Source organism: Anas acuta, chromosome 5 (assembly GCF_963932015.1).
Source record: "Anas acuta chromosome 5, bAnaAcu1.1, whole genome shotgun sequence".
NCBI classification, from domain to species: domain Eukaryota; kingdom Metazoa; phylum Chordata; class Aves; order Anseriformes; family Anatidae; genus Anas; species Anas acuta.
This window is the reverse complement of record NC_088983.1, coordinates 33,152,966-33,173,884: the sequence shown is the minus strand read 5'-3', so window position 1 is coordinate 33,173,884 and position 20,919 is coordinate 33,152,966. Positions and strand designations below refer to the sequence as shown.

The 20,919-nt window shown below is 36.5% G+C and overlaps 1 protein-coding gene across 1 annotated transcript in view; it reads left to right on the top strand.

Annotated features, from left to right (window-relative positions):
• The window catches only part of INO80 (INO80 complex ATPase subunit), a 66,635-nt gene that overhangs the window by 17,593 nt on the left and 28,123 nt on the right, over positions 1 to 20,919 (top strand). Inside the window, exons 10-25 of the mRNA XM_068683854.1 lie at positions 582 to 777; positions 1,035 to 1,102; positions 1,423 to 1,632; positions 2,212 to 2,292; positions 3,152 to 3,247; positions 5,833 to 5,892; positions 6,513 to 6,655; positions 7,751 to 7,835; positions 8,322 to 8,439; positions 9,142 to 9,227; positions 10,276 to 10,443; positions 10,848 to 10,981; positions 11,772 to 11,839; positions 13,315 to 13,408; positions 14,254 to 14,431; positions 19,748 to 19,888. Of these exons, the coding sequence (XP_068539955.1) occupies positions 582 to 777; positions 1,035 to 1,102; positions 1,423 to 1,632; positions 2,212 to 2,292; positions 3,152 to 3,247; positions 5,833 to 5,892; positions 6,513 to 6,655; positions 7,751 to 7,835; positions 8,322 to 8,439; positions 9,142 to 9,227; positions 10,276 to 10,443; positions 10,848 to 10,981; positions 11,772 to 11,839; positions 13,315 to 13,408; positions 14,254 to 14,431; positions 19,748 to 19,888 (1,926 nt within the window). The remainder of the gene's footprint in view (positions 1 to 581; positions 778 to 1,034; positions 1,103 to 1,422; positions 1,633 to 2,211; positions 2,293 to 3,151; positions 3,248 to 5,832; positions 5,893 to 6,512; positions 6,656 to 7,750; positions 7,836 to 8,321; positions 8,440 to 9,141; positions 9,228 to 10,275; positions 10,444 to 10,847; positions 10,982 to 11,771; positions 11,840 to 13,314; positions 13,409 to 14,253; positions 14,432 to 19,747; positions 19,889 to 20,919) is intronic.

Below are 20,919 nucleotides of genomic sequence, written 5' to 3'. Positions count from 1 at the left end.
ATGGACAAATTTTACTGTATCATTTTTAAGCTAGAACCTAAGAATGAACAGTTTCTGCAACATCTTGCTGAACCCTGGACAATGATAATATCTCAGCAGTATGCATTTCACGTGTTCTTTCACAGTTCTCTGTACTATTAAAAAACAGAATGCTGGAGTTATCTGCTGTGATTGTCTTGAGGGTTTTTTTAGTTTCGTGGTTCATCTACTGTAGACCTCTGCTGCTGTTTAGTTTTGTAAATGTTTTCCAGTGTGCATAAAACTTAAAAAACAAAACAAAGCAAAACTTTCAAACTTTCTTTCAGGAGATTATGGTATTCTTTGCCATGTTTGCTGAATTTAAAAGAACATTTCATTTACAGCAACTTTATATTTTAATATAGGTGTTGGTGGTTAGTGGTGTTTCTGTTTTCAACTAATATTATATAATTTTGATATCAAAGTGATGTATAATACAACATAGATTAATTGTTGATATTTTATTAGATTAAAACTTTTTTTTTCTTGAACTATATTTTGTTCTGTTTTTACCACCTTCATCTTTTTTTTTTTTTTTTTTTTTGGAAATGCTCTTTTTTTAGGCTAAGAGGCAGCAGCGAAAACTTAACTTCCTGATCACACAAACTGAATTATATGCCCATTTTATGAGTCGTAAACGAGATATTGGACATGATGGAATACAGGAAGAAATCCTACGCAAACTGGAAGACAGCTCTACCCAAAGGCAAATTGATATTGGTGGAGGAGTAGTGGTCAACATCACCCAGGAAGATTATGGTAAGCAATTCATCCACAATCCTTCTTTTGCACTCTTGAAATTTACTGTACTATGTGTATTCTTATGTAAATTTACCATTTCAAGCACAAAATTCTCCTGTAATTACTGTAATTTATGTGATATGGCAAGGGGGTTGGACCCCATGATCTTTCGAGGTCCCTTCCAACCCCTACAGTTCTGTGATTCTGTGATTTATTTTTTTTTTAATTTGGGTGGTTAATTCTGCAGAGCTCTAACGTGAAGATGTTGTTTTCAGATAGTAACTATTACAAGGCACAAGCTCTGAAGAATGCTGAGGATGCTTACCAGATTCATCAGGCCCGGGTATGTGTTTTTTGGATCCATGAAGTAAAACAGAAAGCAGAGTAATAGGTAGAGGCCCCAAAACCAGGATCTTTAATAGCAGCCAAGTCAAGTAGATAAAGTTTAGATCTCGGGTACCAGATCTAAACTTGGTTCTGTTGCTCCTTTCTGTGCTTAAACAGGTAGAAAAACAAGAGAGAGAGGTTTGGGATATGGGAGCAGGTTCATCTTGTTTTAAGATACCCTTTGTCTTAATGTGAAGTGTAACGCTCTTTACTGTACAATTTCTTGTTAAGTTAATATGTCCATCATCTTATGCATATTTTCCTCTTCCTGTTTAGACCAGATCATTTGATGAAGATGCAAAGGAAAGTCGGGCAGCTGCTTTACGGGCTGCTAACAAGTCTGGTACTGGCTTTGGAGAGAGCTACAGTTTAGCAAATCCATCTATCCGTGCAGGGGAAGATATTCCACAGCCTACAATTTTCAATGGGAAACTGAAAGGTTACCAACTGAAAGGCATGAATTGGCTGGCCAACCTATATGAGCAGGTATGTTAGTACCTCTTGCAAATTTTTAAAAATTCTAGAAGAATTTATGTAACTTGGTTAAAAAAAAAAAACAGTTTTTAAAAATAGACCACATACTTTATTTGTAATGTCTTCAGAAGAAAAGAAAATGTTATGTAAACCACTTACCAGTATTCCTGAATTATTTAGGAAGTAACAACCTTGAATGGGACATTAATTTTGAGATTCTTTATGTGGACATTTATACAAATGCTTATTACTTAGGTTATACACAGAGGAGACTTCTGCTGCTCCATGTTATATACAATTTCATGCTTTGGGCAGCTTGTAAACTGCAGGCAACGTGTTACACTTGTGTATATATCCAGTTCACAATATGATCACGAAATGCAGATGAGCTAAGGGAAAAAATATCAGACCTAGAAATGAGTGAAACTGTGGTTGAGATGAATTATCTCTCAGTAGAAGACCTAAAAGGGGATAGGGTGTTTTAGAGTTGTCATAGTAGGGCTGCTTATCATAAATTCAGTGGGAAGCATTTTCCAAATCTTTTATGGATCAAAAAAAGTAGTAAGGTGTTAATTTATGGATCTTTCACAGGGCATCAATGGAATCCTGGCGGATGAAATGGGTCTGGGTAAAACAGTGCAAAGTATTGCTCTCCTTGCACATCTGGCTGAGGTAAGTGGATTACAGCTTTTTCCTGGTTCAGTATACTTGATAGAAGATGCATACTTTTCACATTTGGAATGAATTCTAGATTCAAAGATTCAAAGATAAATTCAAGATTCAAAGCTTGAGTGTCTTAAAAAACGTTTTAGCTATGACCTTTCCTTTTGTTTTAAAGCTGTGCCTTTTCAAGGCTGTGCGTATATGTAGCTAAATATATCTGTGTGCATATATAGAGAGAATTTTCCTTTGTTCACAGAGTAATACCTTTTCATATGCACTGATTGTGAAAGCGTGATGGCAGAACAAGTTGCACACTTAATGGTTCACTGAGCTTTACAAATCATAGACTTGTAAAAATGAAGCACAAATTCTGAACTTCATGGCAATTAGCATGCATTTCCATACTTTGCTGGATTTTATTTTTTTTAGGAAACATACTGTTTCTTCTGTTCCAGGACAGACAAACAAAATAGAAAAAGCAATGCGAGCTTGCTTGTTTATGCAGAAATACAGAGAAATCGACATGTAGGTCGATTTAAAAAAAAAAAAAAGTCTTGATTGGCATCCAGCCACTTGCCTTAAATTGGGGTTACAGGCTAATGGTACTGAGAGTAGAAGTAGCTGAAGTTGTGGCCAAATAAATGACCGCTATCTGTATTTGTTTATATTCCTTTTGATACCAGTTTAATGGTACTATCAGCCATGATACTGGAAGGGAGTGCAGAGTCAAAAGCTCTTGAGCTCATATGTATGGAAAGGACAAAAGGTAGTTAGGCTTGTTTTCCTGGTGCACTGCAACTTGAGATTTTTGGAAGCCTGCATATGGCTTTTAATTAATCTGTGATTTTTTTTTATGTGTCTATTGCAGAGAGAGAACATCTGGGGACCTTTTTTAATAATTTCACCTGCCTCTACTCTTAACAACTGGCACCAGGAATTTGCCAGATTTGTTCCTAAATTCAAGGTAATAAGCATGTGCAAGAAATTTCTTTGTTATCTCAAAAGCAACCGCCCCCCCCCCCCCCGTTTTTTTTTGTTTTTTTTTTTTCCCACATATGGGTGCCTCATCTTGAAATTTGAAACTCTGTATTGGGGCCGATTCTGAATTTTTCCATCATCTTGTCTTTCTGGAGCATTAAATTATCTAGGGCTTGAAAATGTTATTTCTTGGATTGTTTTCTTTGTTCATTGATTTCTTGCATTTTGCAACAGCTTGAAGACACGGTCTCAGTGAGGAATTGAAGTGAGGTAGGGAGTAGATGTTCAGTTCTATAGTATGTGGGCCTGGCAGCAGACCCAAAAATGTTTCAGTCTAATGTACTCTCTTTAGGTCTAGAGCAGTATTTTCAGTCCTCTATATCAGTCTGAGTAAGATAAAGATTGTATGTAAACAAAACTAGAACTCTGTAAACAGATCAGGAGAGAAAATGCAGTTATTATTAAAGAAAAGTAGAAGAACCATAGAAATGGAGCTAGCAATGAAGAAAAAAGAAAGTAGAGGGACACAAATGGGTAAGATCAAGAAGATAACAAAGGAATAAGTCAAGGTCTCCAGTTATGCTGTGAATGTGATAAATCAGTAATGTAGAAAGTCAGGAACAGTCAGTTACTGAAAAACAAGCTGCTTACCTATTTCTTAGTGGAAAACACTTGAGTGCTGTAAAGGAAGATTTAAAAGGAATATATATTACTGAAACAGTGACAAGATTTTAGATTTCAAGATGGACAAAGGCTTGCAGTTATATCTGCAAAGAAGGGATTAGAGTTCAAATGCTTGAGTTGTTGGCATGGCAACCTTTGATCTAAAGAGGTTTTAATTTAATCCAGTTTTAATTCTTACAAAGAATATATAAAAACAATAAAAAACATGTAGTTATGATTGTAAGTAGACAGTATACAAGTAACACCCAGGCTAATTGTTTGAATGTATTGGCTACTTAATGAGGTTGAGGAAAAGACTTGGAAGTATTGCTGTAAGTAATATTTGATTTCTTGGTCTGGAGTGTTATAGGATTTACCTCTTATGAAATAGCTTGCTGTGCAGGTCACTTATAAGACTATACTGTTGGTTATGGTGGTGTATACTTCAAGGTATCTGCCCGAGGAGAATTTGTGCAGAATGTTGTACAATAATGGATGATTTGAGTGGCTTATATTTTGGCATAAATTGGGATCACTCAGACTTCAAAGAAAGAGATGAAGAAATAACAAATATTTAATTAGTGAGGAGTGACTTTAAAAATCAAAATAAAAATGAATTATTCATGTATTTGCATAGCCCAAAACAGTAGGGACCCCAGTTTAAAGCCTGGAGTGGAAGACATTAGAGCAGTTGGCCATTCTACCTACTTACTCTCTGTCATTTCCTCCAACTAGTATAGGTGAGCAACTTTTATGCTTTCTCCTTGGAAGTGAAATACAGAAAACATTTAAAAAATGCAGCCAGGATGCTTGTAAATAGAGAACTTTTTTAATATAAGAAGAATGTTTTTCTTTGCTTCTGTTATTGTATAGCTGTTCTGCTGATTTATTGCATGATTTTGCTTACCTTATCCCTGGAATGGTTCATGTTTTTAAAAGTTCTCTAAACTTGTGATTGATAAAACTTATAAGCAAGTAACAATTTGTTGAACCAGTTTTGTTCTGCTTTCTAATCATACAGTGTAATCAGGTGTGTAGTCAGTTACACTTAAAGTAAATCACAGTGAATTAATTTCTTCAGGTCCATAGCAGAATATGTAAAGTAAAAGGCAAATCACTTGTTGATTAATTTGATGATTTTTTTTACTAGCATCTTTATTTTGGAAACGTTGGAAGAATATTCACTTAAAGGCACATTGTGTGTAGTAATTCAGAGCTTGTCTGTTGAAGGATGGAGATGTTTCGCAGCATCAGAAACCACCATTCCCTACTTTTGCTCTTACTTGAATGTAGTCTGTTCATCAGACAGAAGATGGCAGTATAGTATGATTAACTAGTGACTCGGCCTGGTTTCAGTTCACGGCAAAAATCTGTTCCTAGCGATAGGACCTGTAAAATTCTGAGTAATAAATTGATGAGCAAATTCTTCTTGCGTTAGACCAAATATATTAACTTTGATCGTAGAGTCTGGGGACAGTTTTGAAGAACAAAACTGACAGGATCAGTGTGATTAGAGAAGAACAGGAAATGTTAAACAGGAGAGCAAGCCTACTAGTTGTGTAGGGTTAACTGAAGCAGACCTCTTTCTTCCATAAACTATGTATAAGTTTTCATTTTTAGAAAAATCAGGTTTGAAGTTGTAACGTTCTTCTGGGCATTTTTATATCAAACTGAGAATCTTCTTTATATCTCTATATTAGGCATAAGCTGCTTGATATATTTGCTTTAAGTTTTGTTTTGTTTTAAGTATTTTTTTTTCCTGCATGTTAAGAACATTTCCTTTTGGTTGTTTTGGAAAAAAAAAAAAATAATACCTGTCCTTATATTTTGTAGGATGCATAGTATAAAATTCTAGAGCAAGTATGTCTTTATTTGAAAATAACATGTTTATTTTTTTTACTTTTATAGGTGCTACCTTACTGGGGAAATCCCCATGACAGAAAGGTGATCAGGAAGTTCTGGAGTCAGGTAATACTGGCATGCCCACATGCTTGGACCAATTTTTTTACTTGTGTAAAGTGAAACAGAAACTATTACTACAACCTACTAAGCTAAACAATGTGTGGATAATAGAGTTTTGTATCTTCATCTATGTAGTGACATCTTTGTTAGAATAACAAGGTAGACAGCTTCTCTTGTATTGGAGAACAGTATAGTGTAGGGCAATTTAAGGTCATATGAAGTTGGTTGAAGAAAATAGGTCCCTGCAAATGAAGCAGGCAGTTCCAGTGTCAAGAACTCTTTATACTATTTGAATAATCTAACTCAGTGTCCAACTCTAGCATCCCTGCAGGCCGGTCAGATTGTTCCTGATTTAGCATGGGTAAACAGCATTTTATAGGGTTCAGTGCCTGGGTCTTGTCTGACATGTTAAGAAGCATCTGAAATTATTCAGGAACTAATGGGCTGAAGTCCAGATGTACCAGTTGAAAAATGTTGTTGTAATTTCTTAAAGTCATATGGGGAAAAATGCAATGATAATGAGAAAATATTATGCAACAGAAATCTGAAATTGCAGTATATGCAGGTGAACTCTTCACAATGTATTTACATTATGTGGACATTTGTTTCTTATTTTGTGGTTATAGAAGACATTGTACACTCAGGATGCTCCTTTCCACGTGGTGATTACCAGTTACCAACTGGTTGTACAGGATGTGAAGTATTTCCAGCGAGTGAAGTGGCAATATATGGTACTGGATGAAGCACAAGCACTCAAGAGTAGCTCCAGGTAATAAATGAGCTGGAAATAATCTTTCCTCTCTATGAACCTTTCAAAGGAATATCAAGATAACATAAAGATTACAAAAACTGTCAGAATTTAAAATTGACGTACATGAGACGTCAAGTATTTAACCTAGTTAAGTATTTGTGTAACTCCAATGGTGGGTGACAGTGAAATTATCCTCGATTTTCCTCTTCCAAATATATAAAACATTTTAAAAGGTAATTATGGAGCAGAAATGTGCATAGAGTACAGGACAATGAAACAAAAAGGTGTTAAATACTATTTACTTTCTTTCCTGGCTACTCATATAATTCTGCCTTGTGAACAATCTGTAGTCTTTAATGTGTTTTACTTCATCTTATTCCATTAAATGTGGTATTTTGATTCCTTCTTCAGTGGCATTTCCAGACACTAGTGAAGGTCAGAACTTAGTGAATACTTTCATCTGCAATAAATCCCAATCTTAGTCGCAATGCTCTGTGCCAGAAAGTTTTCTCTTTATTTCTGAGTAATAGATTTGTGCATCTTTACTTCTCTCATTGCTTTTTCTTAACATTTCCCCAAGTTGCCACTATTCACATCAAATCTCTATTTATGTTAGTTGAGGACTGCTTTGTATGCAGACTTGTTCAGACTGAAGTCTGCCTCTTCAGCATTCTTTGGAAATTGCCCCCTAAGATTGTAAAGTACAGCTCAACACTCCTTCTACAGTCACCTATGGACTTAGTGTTGTAAAGTGTGAAAAATACACAATTTGAATTGGTAATAACCGTTTCTTTTGGAAAGTTAATTATTCTGATGACAAGACTGTGATTTTATTAGTATCCAAGCATTTGTATTAAAAGTGAGTTAAAGACATACTTAAATAAAATAAATGATGCACATTTCTTTCTATTTTGTATAAGGCTATTTCCTCCTGTAGTTGCCTTTTGAAAGACTGGGTGGTAGCTTTGGTAGTTTTACCCAGTCACCTCCAAAAAAACATGTGGGAAGGTTACTAGAAGCAGTTGTCTTAAAATTTCTTGCATTCATATTCTTAAAAAACAAATAGAAAAAAAAATCTAATTATTTCCTTTTTTTCTCAATTTTATTCATCAGTGTTCGCTGGAAGATCCTACTACAGTTCCAGTGTCGAAATAGATTGTTATTGACTGGGACCCCAATCCAGAACACAATGGCTGAGGTATTCAGAAGCTCACAAGAGCTGACTTTTCTTTATCATGGGAGTATATCCTAAATATCTGTGAAGAGTTGAGAAGCATTTGTATGGTTGTGGGATCATGTTTGTATCTCACCACTGGCAAAAAAAAAAAAAAAAAATTGAATCAACTTTGGGAGGGGAAAATTTGGAAGCATGCCTGGCATTCAAATAACAGTAAAACTCAAGATAGCTGATGGTTAGTAATGCCTAGATTACAGGATAAAATTTAATTCTAGTAGCTTTTTCTTCTGTTGGCTGAAATCATTGCCTTATATTTCTCACTGCTTTCTGATGGTGTTGATATATCTGGCAGGGGAGAGAATATGGCAGAGGTGAGAGTTTGCCATGTCTTGTGATCTGCTAAAGTGACTCTCTTGCACTCAGAAAGAGCTGCAAGAGATTGGGATCCCCAGTTACCTTGTCCACAGTTGGATGACTTTTGCTGATATATTATTTTTTCCTTTCTAGCTGTGGGCCCTGTTGCATTTTATCATGCCAACTTTGTTTGATTCCCATGAAGAGTTCAATGAGTGGTTTTCTAAGGACATAGAGAGCCATGCAGAGAACAAATCCGCCATTGATGAGAGTGAGTGCAGTGTGGGATTACAGTAGTTTGTATATGAAAAATCTGTGGCCTTTCCCAACTACCAGTGCGTAAACTTTCTCTCATTTTGTGAATGAGGAATGCCTTATAAAGCAGATGGTACATGAATTGGATTGGAACACTGTGGATTGATGTCCATAGTTCATGTTGAAATTTTTGTTTCTGACTGTAACGCATCATGTGTAATGAATAGAAGAATGTGGTGAAGGTTTTGACTTGATACTTGTCTCTAATACTCCTCCCTCCCAACACAAGAGAACAAATATTTTAAATGTTTGTAAGTTTCTATAGAGCACATTATCTAACAAGCCTTGCAAGTATGTTACAAGCTCTAAAAGTTATGGTAGAAAGCACTAAACACCTTTTGAACTAAAGGATACAAGTTTAAAAATCATTTGCTGAAAAAAAAAAAGGAAAGGATTTGCAGTAAATTCCAGGGGATAATTATATTGAAAAATCTAGCTAGATAAAATAGGTGATTTGTAATTGGAGTAGATAGAACCCAGCACAGTTGAAACTTGCCGCAGAAGTAAAGGTTTTAAGAGTTCTTAAATACCCAAAACTCTGTGCTGTAAGAACTCATATGAGGGGAAATAGGTGAGCAGTAATAGGCTTCATTTGTAGTAGAACAAAATACAGTTTCTTCTTCAGAGAAGTAATTGTTCCTGTTTCACTATGTTCCAGACCAGCTATCCCGCTTGCACATGATCCTGAAACCTTTCATGCTGAGAAGAATCAAGAAGGATGTGGAAAATGAACTTTCAGATAAGGTGAGAAAAAGCATTTATCTTTAGAGTATTTCAACTTTATTTTCATAGCTCTGTTACCAAGTTTTTATAGGCCCATTTGTCACTCTCCATACCTGAAATTTGGTTGTAGACTTTTCACAGACCTTACATTTGTGGCATCACATTCCAGCAATCTCATTAGATGTGAGATGTGAATGTCACTTAAGAACCCCTTAATTAATTAGTGGTGTTTTTTTTTGTTCGTTTGTTTGTTTTGTTTGTTTGTTTTTCTAGGGAAAATATTTTGTTCACAGTTGCAAATAAAAAGTCTTTAAGCTGGGTTATACTGACAGTATCATCAGTAATGGAAGTAAAGGAGATTGATACAGATGTGATTGGCAGGCCCTTATGAAAGATTGGGCATGGATTTAAGATTGTTTCTGCTTGCTTGTACTGAGCAAGATATGCGTATTGGCAATATCATATTCTCTCTTAGTGTCTTAATTTTTTGTGGATGTTAGTGATGCTGAATGGGCTTGTGGGTAACTTGTGCCCTGGTTTTGGGACTACTGGCAGAGAGACATCAGCTTTGTTCTGATGTACTTGTTAGTTTCAGAACTGGAACTCTTCCCACAGACATTGTTATTATGTGATGTATTAGTTGTCTTTATCATAGTTTCCTGACATCTGTTCAGGATGACTCCAAATAGGTAGTGTTTTAACAGTGGAATAGCAGAATTGGACATAATTTAAGCTGTTCATCTGCAGATTTGATGTTTTCAGAGGTTCTTAAGACTGTTGACTTAGCGGTGTTCATGTATTTGTAAAGGTCTGTCTCCTATCTGATTACCTAAGGCTTCCAAAACACAGTTGTTGCATAAGTGCTTCCCAGGATGGATCCTGAAATACAGATACAAACACAACTGCCTGTAGATATATATATATATATATATATATATATATTTTATTTTTTTTTTTTTGAGAAAGTTAAGTTTTCCTTAATATGCATTTTCCCTGCTTTGTTTGTACTGATGTGGTCATGTTCCATTTCAGAGAGAGAAAAAGCTAAAACTTCATTACTATTTTGCAGATTGAAATTCTTATGTACTGCCAGCAGACAAGTCGACAGAAGCTGTTGTATCAAGCTCTGAAAAATAAGATCTCTATTGATGACCTCTTGCAGTCCTCAATGGGCACTACTCAGCAAGCGCAGAACACCACTAGTAGTCTCATGAATCTAGTCATGCAGTTCAGGAAGGTAAGGCTATTTTAAGTAATAATTAAAAAGGATATTCACTCATTAGCTCAGCACTAAAATAGGGCTTCTAGAAAACAAACCAAAAAAAAACCATGGCATATGCATGCAGATTTGCATACAGTGCAGTGTGATGATGGGATAGAAGAGCTTCTGCCAAATTCTGCATGCATCTGCTAACTTTTGATTCCAGATCGGTTGTTGAAGTCATCCACTTGGGAAAAAGAGGTGGAAGCTGTGAATCAAATAGGAAAAGATATAATTCAGTATTCAATTTGAACAAATATACTAAAACAGCTGTGAAATTCTAGCCAATATTAACGTGATCAATAGTCATAGTTGATTTGTGATGTAAATGCTACATCAGACTAAATTCATCCCTTCCTAATGTTTTAATTTTCTTATAGGTATGCAATCACCCAGAGCTGTTTGAGCGACAGGAAACTTGGTCTCCATTTCACATCTCCCTAAAGCCATACCAGATTTCAAAGTTCATCTACCGTCATGGACAGATCAGGGTCTTCAACCACTCACGGGACAGGCAAGCCAACTCCACTTCCTCTCCAGCTTAATATATTTTGTAGTATTATTTAGGTTTATTTTAGCTTTGTAAGCACTGATTAACTTCCTTACCTGAGGTACTTGAATGGTGTTAGCCAAGCAATGCATTCCTGTTTTTCTTTCGTGTATTCAACTGTTAAACCTCAGATATCTGATGATCCTTCTTAGTGGAATCCTGAGCATCAAACGTCCCTTTGATTGAATAAGAAAGTAAGGAAAAGGAATTTATAGTTGGTGCTGATGATGTGTAATAGAACTACCTTTAATAGAATTCTAGAAAAGCACTGGTTTCCCTTCAGTGATTTTTCATGTTTAAGGAAGCTATCAGTATCTGCCCGCTGTGACATGATATGTTGCGAGCATCTACTTGTGTGTTGACAGCTTTTAATGCTTACCTTGAATGAGTAGAAGCTGCCCGAGTGAAGGTTGCTGTTTTCTCTGACTCTGGCAGTTCCTGATAAATGCTGTTTTCATTAAATTATGAGAAATGCTCAGGGCAGAGATGCGAAAGTCATGTCTGAAGGTGAGACTAACTATTCTACAGCATAAAATGCAATCCCAAAGCAATGGTGTTTCTGAGCATCAGATTAACATTAGTGCACGTGAACTGATGATGCCAGGCAATTCCAAACATCCAGAGTGCTGGAATACTTATCATAAAGAACTGAATTACTGGTTACTCTGCATTTTTTTGCTGTCTATGTGATTCAATGTTGTATGTATTAACACCTTCTGAGTGTTTTTGTTTGTTTTGTTGCTTTCGTTTTCAGGTGGTTACGGGTTTTACTTTCGCCATTTGCACCAGACCACATCCAGCAGTCTCTCTTCCATAGGAAGGGTAGGTTTATAGTCCTGAGAAGTAAGCTGGGTTAAACACTCGTATGTGTGGTGTAATACGTGTTATTCTAGGGGAGAGCTGAAAGGCCAGATCAGTCTGTCCTCTGAGATAATCAGATTAGAATTTGTTAGAATTCTGTTAGCCTTTGTACTTGAAGGGAAGTTCGCGTGTATGTTTCATTTCCTCAGTAAGGAGAGGATGGAAGCAGGTGAAAGAACATTCTACAGACAACTTCAGTCACTGCTTAACCCTACTTCAATTTCTTGTTGTATTTCCTCTTGTCTTGTTTTACCTTACTTTAAGGGAATAATGCTGCCTCTTTAGTCAAGTGTGAGTTTTTCAGAGATTCAGAGAAATCTTGGATTAATTTTAGTACAATCTATTGTATGTTACACTGCCGATTTCTTTCAATTAAAAAGTAGGAGAATGTAAATGATCTGGGACCTGATGAGCAGAAAAACACATAAATAGCTTTTATTGATAAATATAATCCATCGTTATAGATTTTTTTTTTTCTGCTAAGAGTGAACTAGATTGCTCAGCTGCTTTAATGGGGAAAATTTGACGAGAAAAAAGCAAAAGAGATAATGGCTGCATTGCTATGCTGAAGTCTCTTAGCATGGATCTATTCAACTGTGCAAACATGTTTTCAAGTAAGAAGAGACAGATGCAAAAACAACAGGAGTCTGCACTTGTCTATAACTAACTTTAGCATGTTTTGGTGATTATTCTGGTCTACGTTTGTTTTGGTATTCATAATAGACTTTTTCCTGAGTACCTTCTTTGGCATAACATAAAAGGAAATGGAGAATAATTTTGGAGATACAATTTTTGTGTAGAAATTAAACATAAAAAGGTATGAATTGTATTGGGAATACAGGACACATAGATGGGCCTGAAAAGCTTTTTTGATTAACAGTGGAACATTTCCCTGCTTCACTGCAGTGTTTCCATCATCTTCACCATATCTGATCCATTCTTATACCCACACTCACTCATGATGCCTTACAAGTTCCTACATCTCCTTCCCACACGTTTGACTCACTGGCTCAGTGAAAAGGAACATGTTTACCAGGCTGTCCCGATGTTCGTATCAGCTGTCTAGGAGATATGTGATGGCATTAGCAAACATACAACTGTCTGTTGATTTCTTGTAGGTCAAGTAAATGTGCTTAGTTGTTGCATGCATTTCTGGCATAGAATATGTCTGTCTGTCTTTGTAAATATCCTTCTGTTGCCCTTACTGGAAAATAAACTGGAACTTAGAGTCAGGGGAACAGCAATTAGGATGAAATTTTCGGTATTTCTAAAAGATCTAGGTTAAGTTAGGCTCTCCTGTTTATTTGCTAGATTTTTCTTATTGTAGAAAATGTGTATGTTGCATAGAATTTACTACTATTGAAATATACTCATTACTTTCAATTATGAGTTTCTGTGTAATGTCTTGGCCTAACTCTAGTATTTTTGTGACATAGGCATCAATGAAGAAAGCTGTTTTTCTTTCCTCCGGTTTATTGATGTCTCTCCAGCAGAAATGGCAAACCTCATGAATCAGGGACATTTAGCCAGGTGAGGACAACTTTTTATCTTTTATCTCCCTTATTAATTAAAGGAATAGTGCAGGTGATGTTAGAGGCATCTCTCTAAATCTGCATTTTCTGTGCCTCCTAGTGTTTATCACCTATCTGTCATTAATATAATAACTTTTAGAGTTTCCTGCAGGCATAGGACACCATTATACGTGATATTTTTTATGCTTCTGTCAGAGAAATTCTCTGTTAAAATGATTTTACATTCCAAATATACAAGATGGTCAATGGACAAGGTAAGAGTTTAGTTAAGATCACACTGTAGGTTGGTGGTGTAGCAAGTTTGATAGGTGTAAAAAGCATTCAGTAACTACAGTAAAAAAAAAAAATCAGATTGAAAGCAAGTCTTTATCAATAAATGTGTTTTCTTTAGGGCTTTGTAATATTGTTTCATCATTGTGATTATTTTGGACAGCTTCTTTTTCATCTGTGTTTTAATAGCAGTACAAAGTGCTCTTTATCTGATCTTTGTGATAAAATTCTGTCTTCGTTATACAGCTTGCTATGAATAATATGTACAATTTACAGAGAAGTCAGTGCAATTATAGGTAGTAATGGCTAAATCATGCTTGACCCTTTTAAATGAAGTGCTTCAAAATGTATTTCATCATTTAGATTCAATTAAGCCACTTTAGAAAAGATGAAAATAACAGTAATATAATTCAAAAATGTCTAGTAAAAAGTATTTCTCTCAAGTCAGAACATTGTAAGCCTGAATTTATGGAAAAAAAAATGTTTGTGTCAAATAGAATTATGTTGTGAAGTAAATTCAAGCCTTTCTTTCACAAAACAGTGAATAAATATATCTACTGTGTTTTATTTCAGATGGTTAGCTCTTTACCTGTCTCTGAAAGCCTCATACAGGCTCCATCACCTGCGTTCTTGGATGGATCCAGAAAGAGAGAAACAGCAGGGCTCACATTGTCTAAAGAACAAGGATTTCTTGCTTGATGTAAATTTCCCACTGTCTTTCCCTAACTTGCACAGCTGCACTTTGCTGCAGGTAAGCAAAATCTCTGTGATCTGGGGACATTAGCAAATCCTCAGGTGGGAGGAATGCTCAGAAACTTTCCATCCTTACAAAATGGATGAAAGCATAAACTTTTGAACAAGATGATTTTATTAGTGTGCTCTCTTACCTGTTGTATCATAGATTCATTCAGGTTGGAAAAGACCTCTAAGATCATCTAATCCAACCTTTAATCAGATGCAGCTAATGAAGTTTGGGGTGCTGAACAGGAAAGTGCTTTGACTGCTGTCTTTCTCCTCTATAGTGATACATTTCAAAACTTGTTATGTAAAAATAAAGTAGCTGAATTAGAGGTCTTAAAATATTACTTCAGTAGGAGAACTAGATGCATGATTTATCAGGGATGGATTCTACATGTAAGCTTAAGATTTTGTTGTTTGATTTTTTTACATATAAGATGCTTATTTTCAGTCTGAAATCAGGTCTTTTCTCAAATTCAATACCTTGTTGCAGCAATGTATTAAAAGATATGCAGATAAGCAGAGACTTCAGTAGTGCTTCGGAGTTGATGGACAAGCATTATCAATGGTTGTCTGTATATTCTGGTACTTGCTTCTACTGCTGGCTAGTAAATTCCAAATGTGTTCATCTTACTGTGTAATGCAAGGTCATTTTCTCTAAGCCTTTGCCTACAGTGTGTGTGACTGTTTTGTCTCCTTATGACTAAATTGTTGTTGGTCTCCTGAGTTATAAATGCATCAACTTATTTCACAATATAAAAAGGAAGTTCACAAAAAGAGCAGCACAGGGTTGGTAAGCATTTGGGGTACAGTTGAAATTCTCCGTTAGTGGCAGTTAGCATACATACAGTTAAAAAAAATAATCTTTTCTGAAACAGTGAGATCTTGCCAATTTTCTCTGGGGAATATTGCTTCTCTTCATGAGCCTGGAAAGGGAAAGGAGATAGCCAGAATTCAATTGAATAGCGTGTAGAGGAAGTTGAAATAGAAGATGCATAAGCAGTAGGAAAGCAACCTTGGGCTTGGTGTCATGTTTTGCAGTGTTAACAGCAAAGCCAACAGAATGAGTCCTAGTTATCAAACAAAGAGCAAGCCAACTGAGTGTGTATGCCAGTTAACTCTGACTGTGCTGGTGTTTAAATATTCCATGATTCCTTATCTAGCTTGATGAAATGTCTACACTATGGATTTCATTGAAAGAAATATATGTATATATATGTATGTGTGTATTAAGATTACATTCAGGCATTCGTGTGCTGTCTGTAATGCTTGTATATCTGAAACTGTACTGTAGCTGTGCGCTCTCATGGGTATGGCCAAGGAAAACTTGGGTCTTGTCATAAATATTACAGCCCAACAGTAAAGGAGTAGTAAGTAGATGGTGTCATTGTATGCACTTACAGAAGGTAGCGTTCATTTTTTCATATGTAGAAAGGCAATCTAGGTCTTCATGTATCCTTTGGGTTAGTGTATGTAAGTATCAAAATGAAAATAATAACGTTTTCTTACAGAACAGAAGGTGGGTTTACGTTACAGATGACAGTTCTGGAATATGCAAATCTATCTTTTATTACTAACAATGAAATGAAAAGCAAGTGACTCACCTGCAGACCCACCTGTACCACAGCCTGGCAGGTCTTTATCATATAGTTTTGTTTCTCCAAATCACAAAGCCGATTACCTGTGTCTCTGGGAGTCCTAGTGATATTGCTGTTTTCACTCATGTGGCTTTTACACAAAAAACAGGCAGCTGAGGAGTAAAGTTCATCAGTTTGGGCAATACAGCACACTTGTGATGACCCTAGTAAATCTGAAGGAAGTTTAGCACTACAGTTACATTCCTTAGAACTTTTCTAACCTTCATTATAGACAAATTACCACCTGAAGTCACTTTAAAATAAGTTAATATGTTTGCACAGTTGTTTGCACAGCTTACATATGTAAGATTTTAACATACACAAAACTAGAAGGAGAGATGAAAAACAAGTAGCCCTTCTCGTCTTTCTTTTAACAGCACACGTCTTCATGAGTGAAAATGAACTCTAATGTTTTTTATCTTGGCCCAAGAAAGTTTCAGTGTAAAGTTTTCTGAGGCTTCATCTAGGGCTTCGTAACATAGTAAAATTGAAAGAAATTTGCAGCGTAAAGTTCTTTGAGGCTTCATTTAGGGCTCTGCAAGATAGTAACATGTAAGGAGTGAGGAGGGGGAAAAAACAGAGGAAAAAGGAAATGGCATAAATCTGGAAAGGCTTTTCTTAACTGCTCAGATCAGCATTTCCGATATAAGAGGCAAACTACAATAATAAGTCAGCAGACCAAAAAAAAAAAAAAAACACAACTCTCCAAAATTGAAGTAACATCTGTCTAAAGATAGTAGAATTTCTTCACGTAAATACAGAAATGCCTCACAATGTGAGGTCTCTTCATTCCCCTTAGCGCCTCCACATGTGTGTATTAATTTGTATATGCTGAGTTAAATTAACATGAAATCTACTGAGGTGAACCCTTCTCTCCTTTGCTTTCCATTTTCTTTCAGTAAAAACTTAGAAGTGTCAACATGCTTTGGACAGTTCTGGTAGCCATAGCCCATGTTTTTGTGCAGCCCCTTCTGCACTGTAGGAAAGCCTCTTTCAACAATTACTTTGATTGCATAGTTGCAGTGGACGTGTACATTCATGTTTGTTTTAACAGTCCTCTTCGTAGGTGCTTGGCTTTGTTGTACTAAGGCATATGATCCGTTTTAGAGCTGTGCCTGTGTTCTCCTCTGTAACCTTATCCAGGCTTTTCCATGCGTGTGACTGACGGCAAGCTGCTTTCCACTGTCCCCGTTATATCTGGTGTCTGCTCTGTTCATGAATGCTTAATGGCTGAGTATGTCAGGGCATTCACAGAGGGATGGTTCTCATGATTTGTGCACAGGAAGCTGAAAAGTAGATTTATGCCCCTGTGCAAGAACTGCTTCTAATAACGTGTGTATATAAAAATAATGTTTGCTATTTGGGGTGCATCCTTGGAAGTTTTCCCTTTGTTTCTTCCTGTGTAATTCTAGTTGGGCAGGAGCCATCTTTGACTTTTTGATGTTGGCTTTCAAAAGAGAATTAAATAACAAATTTGCATTCTTTTGCAAGGTTTGGAATTGCAGTTTGTTAGCTTCCTCTCTATCCATTTCTTGTTCCTTCACCTTCCAAGAAATGAAGGTAACAAACCCCTCTAACAACCACTGTCAGTATACCGATTCTTGCTCTCATAAGATGTAGTGGAAACCTTTTGTGACTGCATGCAATGCTGATTCGTAGCATAAAATCAGCTACATCCCCTGTATGTGGGCCAGGGAAGAAAGTGGGTTTAACTTGAAGCAGCTCTTCTGAGCCTGTCTAGTAGCTTGCTGTTGCCAAGGAAGGGTTTGCTAGGGGTGAAAAGGTTCACAAAAGTAACATAGAGTAGACAAGCAAGGGTTTGTTTTCATCTTGACCAGGTTTTTAATATGTAGACAGCTATGCCAACAAGAAGAGGGAGCTCAGCAGGGAAGGGAGTTAACATGGGAACCAGTTGCTGCTTAAGGCAGCGTTACTGGTAAAGAATTGCCAGCTGAGTAAGTGCCTGTGCTTGGGATCTGTTCACATTAACCAGTGTGGCCCAAGCTTTGACCTGTGCTTTTTAGCCCTGCTGAGTGTCAGTGAAAGTCTATTGTCAGGTTTTTCTGTTCCCACCTCTTATGTGGAGGAGCAGATGTTCAGTCAGAGTCGGAACTTTCTTTTTGCTAGACCACAAGTGGCACTGGCAGCAGCTGAAAGATGTGCCTACGTGCTGGGATTGACTGATTGTATTGCATAGGTGGTGCTAGCACATATATACAGTAAGAGTATTTGTCTCCCTTGTCAGGAGATTACAAAAGATTATGCTTGTCTCCTGCATACACTGTAATCCTCATTACCCTATTCGCCTTTTTTTTTTTTTAACTGTTAACTAACCATATCAATGTACAGGTCTACCTGTGGTGTATTAATTTGAACTAGTGGCCTCACCTGCATGCTAGCCATCTGCTTCTCGTCCAGTGCATTTGCATCTGGAAATAGAAAGGGCCAAGAATGCGTGGTCTCTAATAGGCTGCCGCTGTGGATGTTTGGATGTTTTCTAGCATTTTTGACATACAGTGGATATACACATTCTTGAGTATGAGATGATAGACATATGGCTTGATGTTTAGAACTTCAGACTGCAATTTTGGAAAATTGGGAGACTCTGGAAATTAAAAGTCTTATGAAATTAATTTTGGCGCATTAGGAGCTGGGGCAGAACAATATGGAAGCTTTAGGTGTTGCTTACATTTTACTTAAGTGAACTGCTAAAATTGTCACGAAGACAGCAGATAATTTATCTCTTAATGTTTCTTTTTATTGCTTGCTTCCTCTAGAATTGAGAATAATGGTCTCGTGTTCTTGCTGTCATAGTTATGTATGATATAACAATTGGTTGATATCAATATAGAAAAGTTAGAATAAAAACTAAGTAGCAAGAATGGCTTAGTCTATAAGCAGTTTATTTCATTGCTTGATATGGATATTTACAATAAAGAAGGAAATATAGTAACTGATGCAAGCAAAGAAAATCTAGTTTTGTTTTCTGTTACTTTTCTGTGTAGAGTAGAGCGTCCTCAAATAACTCTTATTGATTTAAACTGCAACATAAATGAAATGCCCCCGTTTGTCACTTGAGACGATCAGTGTGTTTTGCTGTATGAAAAGGACATTGATCCTCTTGCAAATTCCAAGTTTTACACGCGGGTATGTTGATCTGTGTCAGTAATCATGCCAGCACCTTGGAAGTCTTTAAGATAAAATTCAAAGCCATTTTGCTCAGGAAGATAAGGAAAGGCTGGAAAAAATGAAAGTACAGAGACACCAGCCTAAGGTTACTTAGTGTCTTAATTTTTTTTCCTGCCAAATTTCATTTTGACCATTCTTTGGAATAGATAAAAGAACAGCCAGAAAATGGTTTTAGGGTCGGATCTATTAGAATATTCCTGTACTTCCTTCATTAGAAAAGCTAAGGTCAAAGGGTTCAAAAAAGGAAAAACTTGTTTCTAGTTCCAATAGAGCATAAAGGCAAATATGAGTATGAGCTATTCTGATTTCAGCCATTGCAAGAGTTCTGATAATTGCTCAGAGATCTGTACGTTGTCACTGCGGAAGATACATAGAGTTTCCTCTTTCCAAGAGAAATACTTGGTGAATGTTCTTTTCCTGTCTTTTTCATAGGTGGTTACAAGATTTGAGAGGAGTTTTTCGTTACAGACCTAATAACTTCTTAATTTTAATTTTGTTTTTAGAACCTTGTGTTCAGTAGCCACTGTAAAGCAGTTACTGGCTATTCAGATCATGTCATACATCGAAGGAGATCAGCTACCTCATGTGTACGGTGCTGCCAGGTGACTGAGCTGCCGTCCTTCCTGTGCATAGCCAGCCCACGGGTAAGTCCAAGTTAAGTTGTAAATTATGTATTTTCTATTGTGTTTTAAATCTTGTTAGAATTGTGTCTTAGGAACAGGATGATCTATTACTTTCTTTTGGTTGGGTAAAATTGTTGTGAGGATATCCTTTTGCTACCGTATTCTATAGTGCTTTTTTCATAGGGGAAGTCACTTCATAGGGGAAATGACTGCAATGGGTACTGAAGGGAAAAGGAAAGTTGTGAGATGCACCCAACAGGAGTTATTCTGAGATACATAGATTTCACTTTCTTTCCTAATACCAAAAGCAGTAAAATTGTAGAAGAGATCGTGAAGTAGATTTTTTTTATCTCCATATAATCTGAAGGGGGTGTAGGTATGATATAAATTGATTGGGATGATTGTTTGGTCAACTCTGATGACAAAGGGGGATGAGGACTTTTTTTGAAAAGGATGTTCAGTTTCTCTAGTTGCATGAGCTTATGCTCCAAAAATGAAACACTAAATTGTGGTATATCAGGACTGAGTTGCCATTTCCTAAATCTCCTGGGTATTAAGTGGTACTGCTTGGGATTATCTATCAACTATTAACCAAATTTTGAAATTACTTTAGCTGAAGTTTCCTTGGCTGACACAAGAGACCCTCATAAGTCTATGGCTATTGTTTTAATTCTGTGTTGCTAGATCTTGGCAAAACTGAACAAAATGTACTTATGATTCAAATCTGGGCTTGAATCTACCATTTGTCATCATAATAGATAAGCATATCTATAGAGAGTTTCCACCTTCAGAATAACCTTTTGTAAAAAAGGAGGTTCTGACCCATGCTCTCGCTAAAAGATAAATCACTGAACACTGTTTCTCCTAATCGTGTGGATGAACATTAGTTTTGAGGAAACAGCTAAAAGTAAGATAAACATGCCCTGGATGCCACACAGTGTTAGATTTTATAGCATGCTGGGTGAGATATAAAGTTCTACAGGAAAGCTGAAGCTGTGCACCACCAAGTAGGCAGTGTGTAGTTAGTTTGGTAGATTCCCCCCCTAGATTTT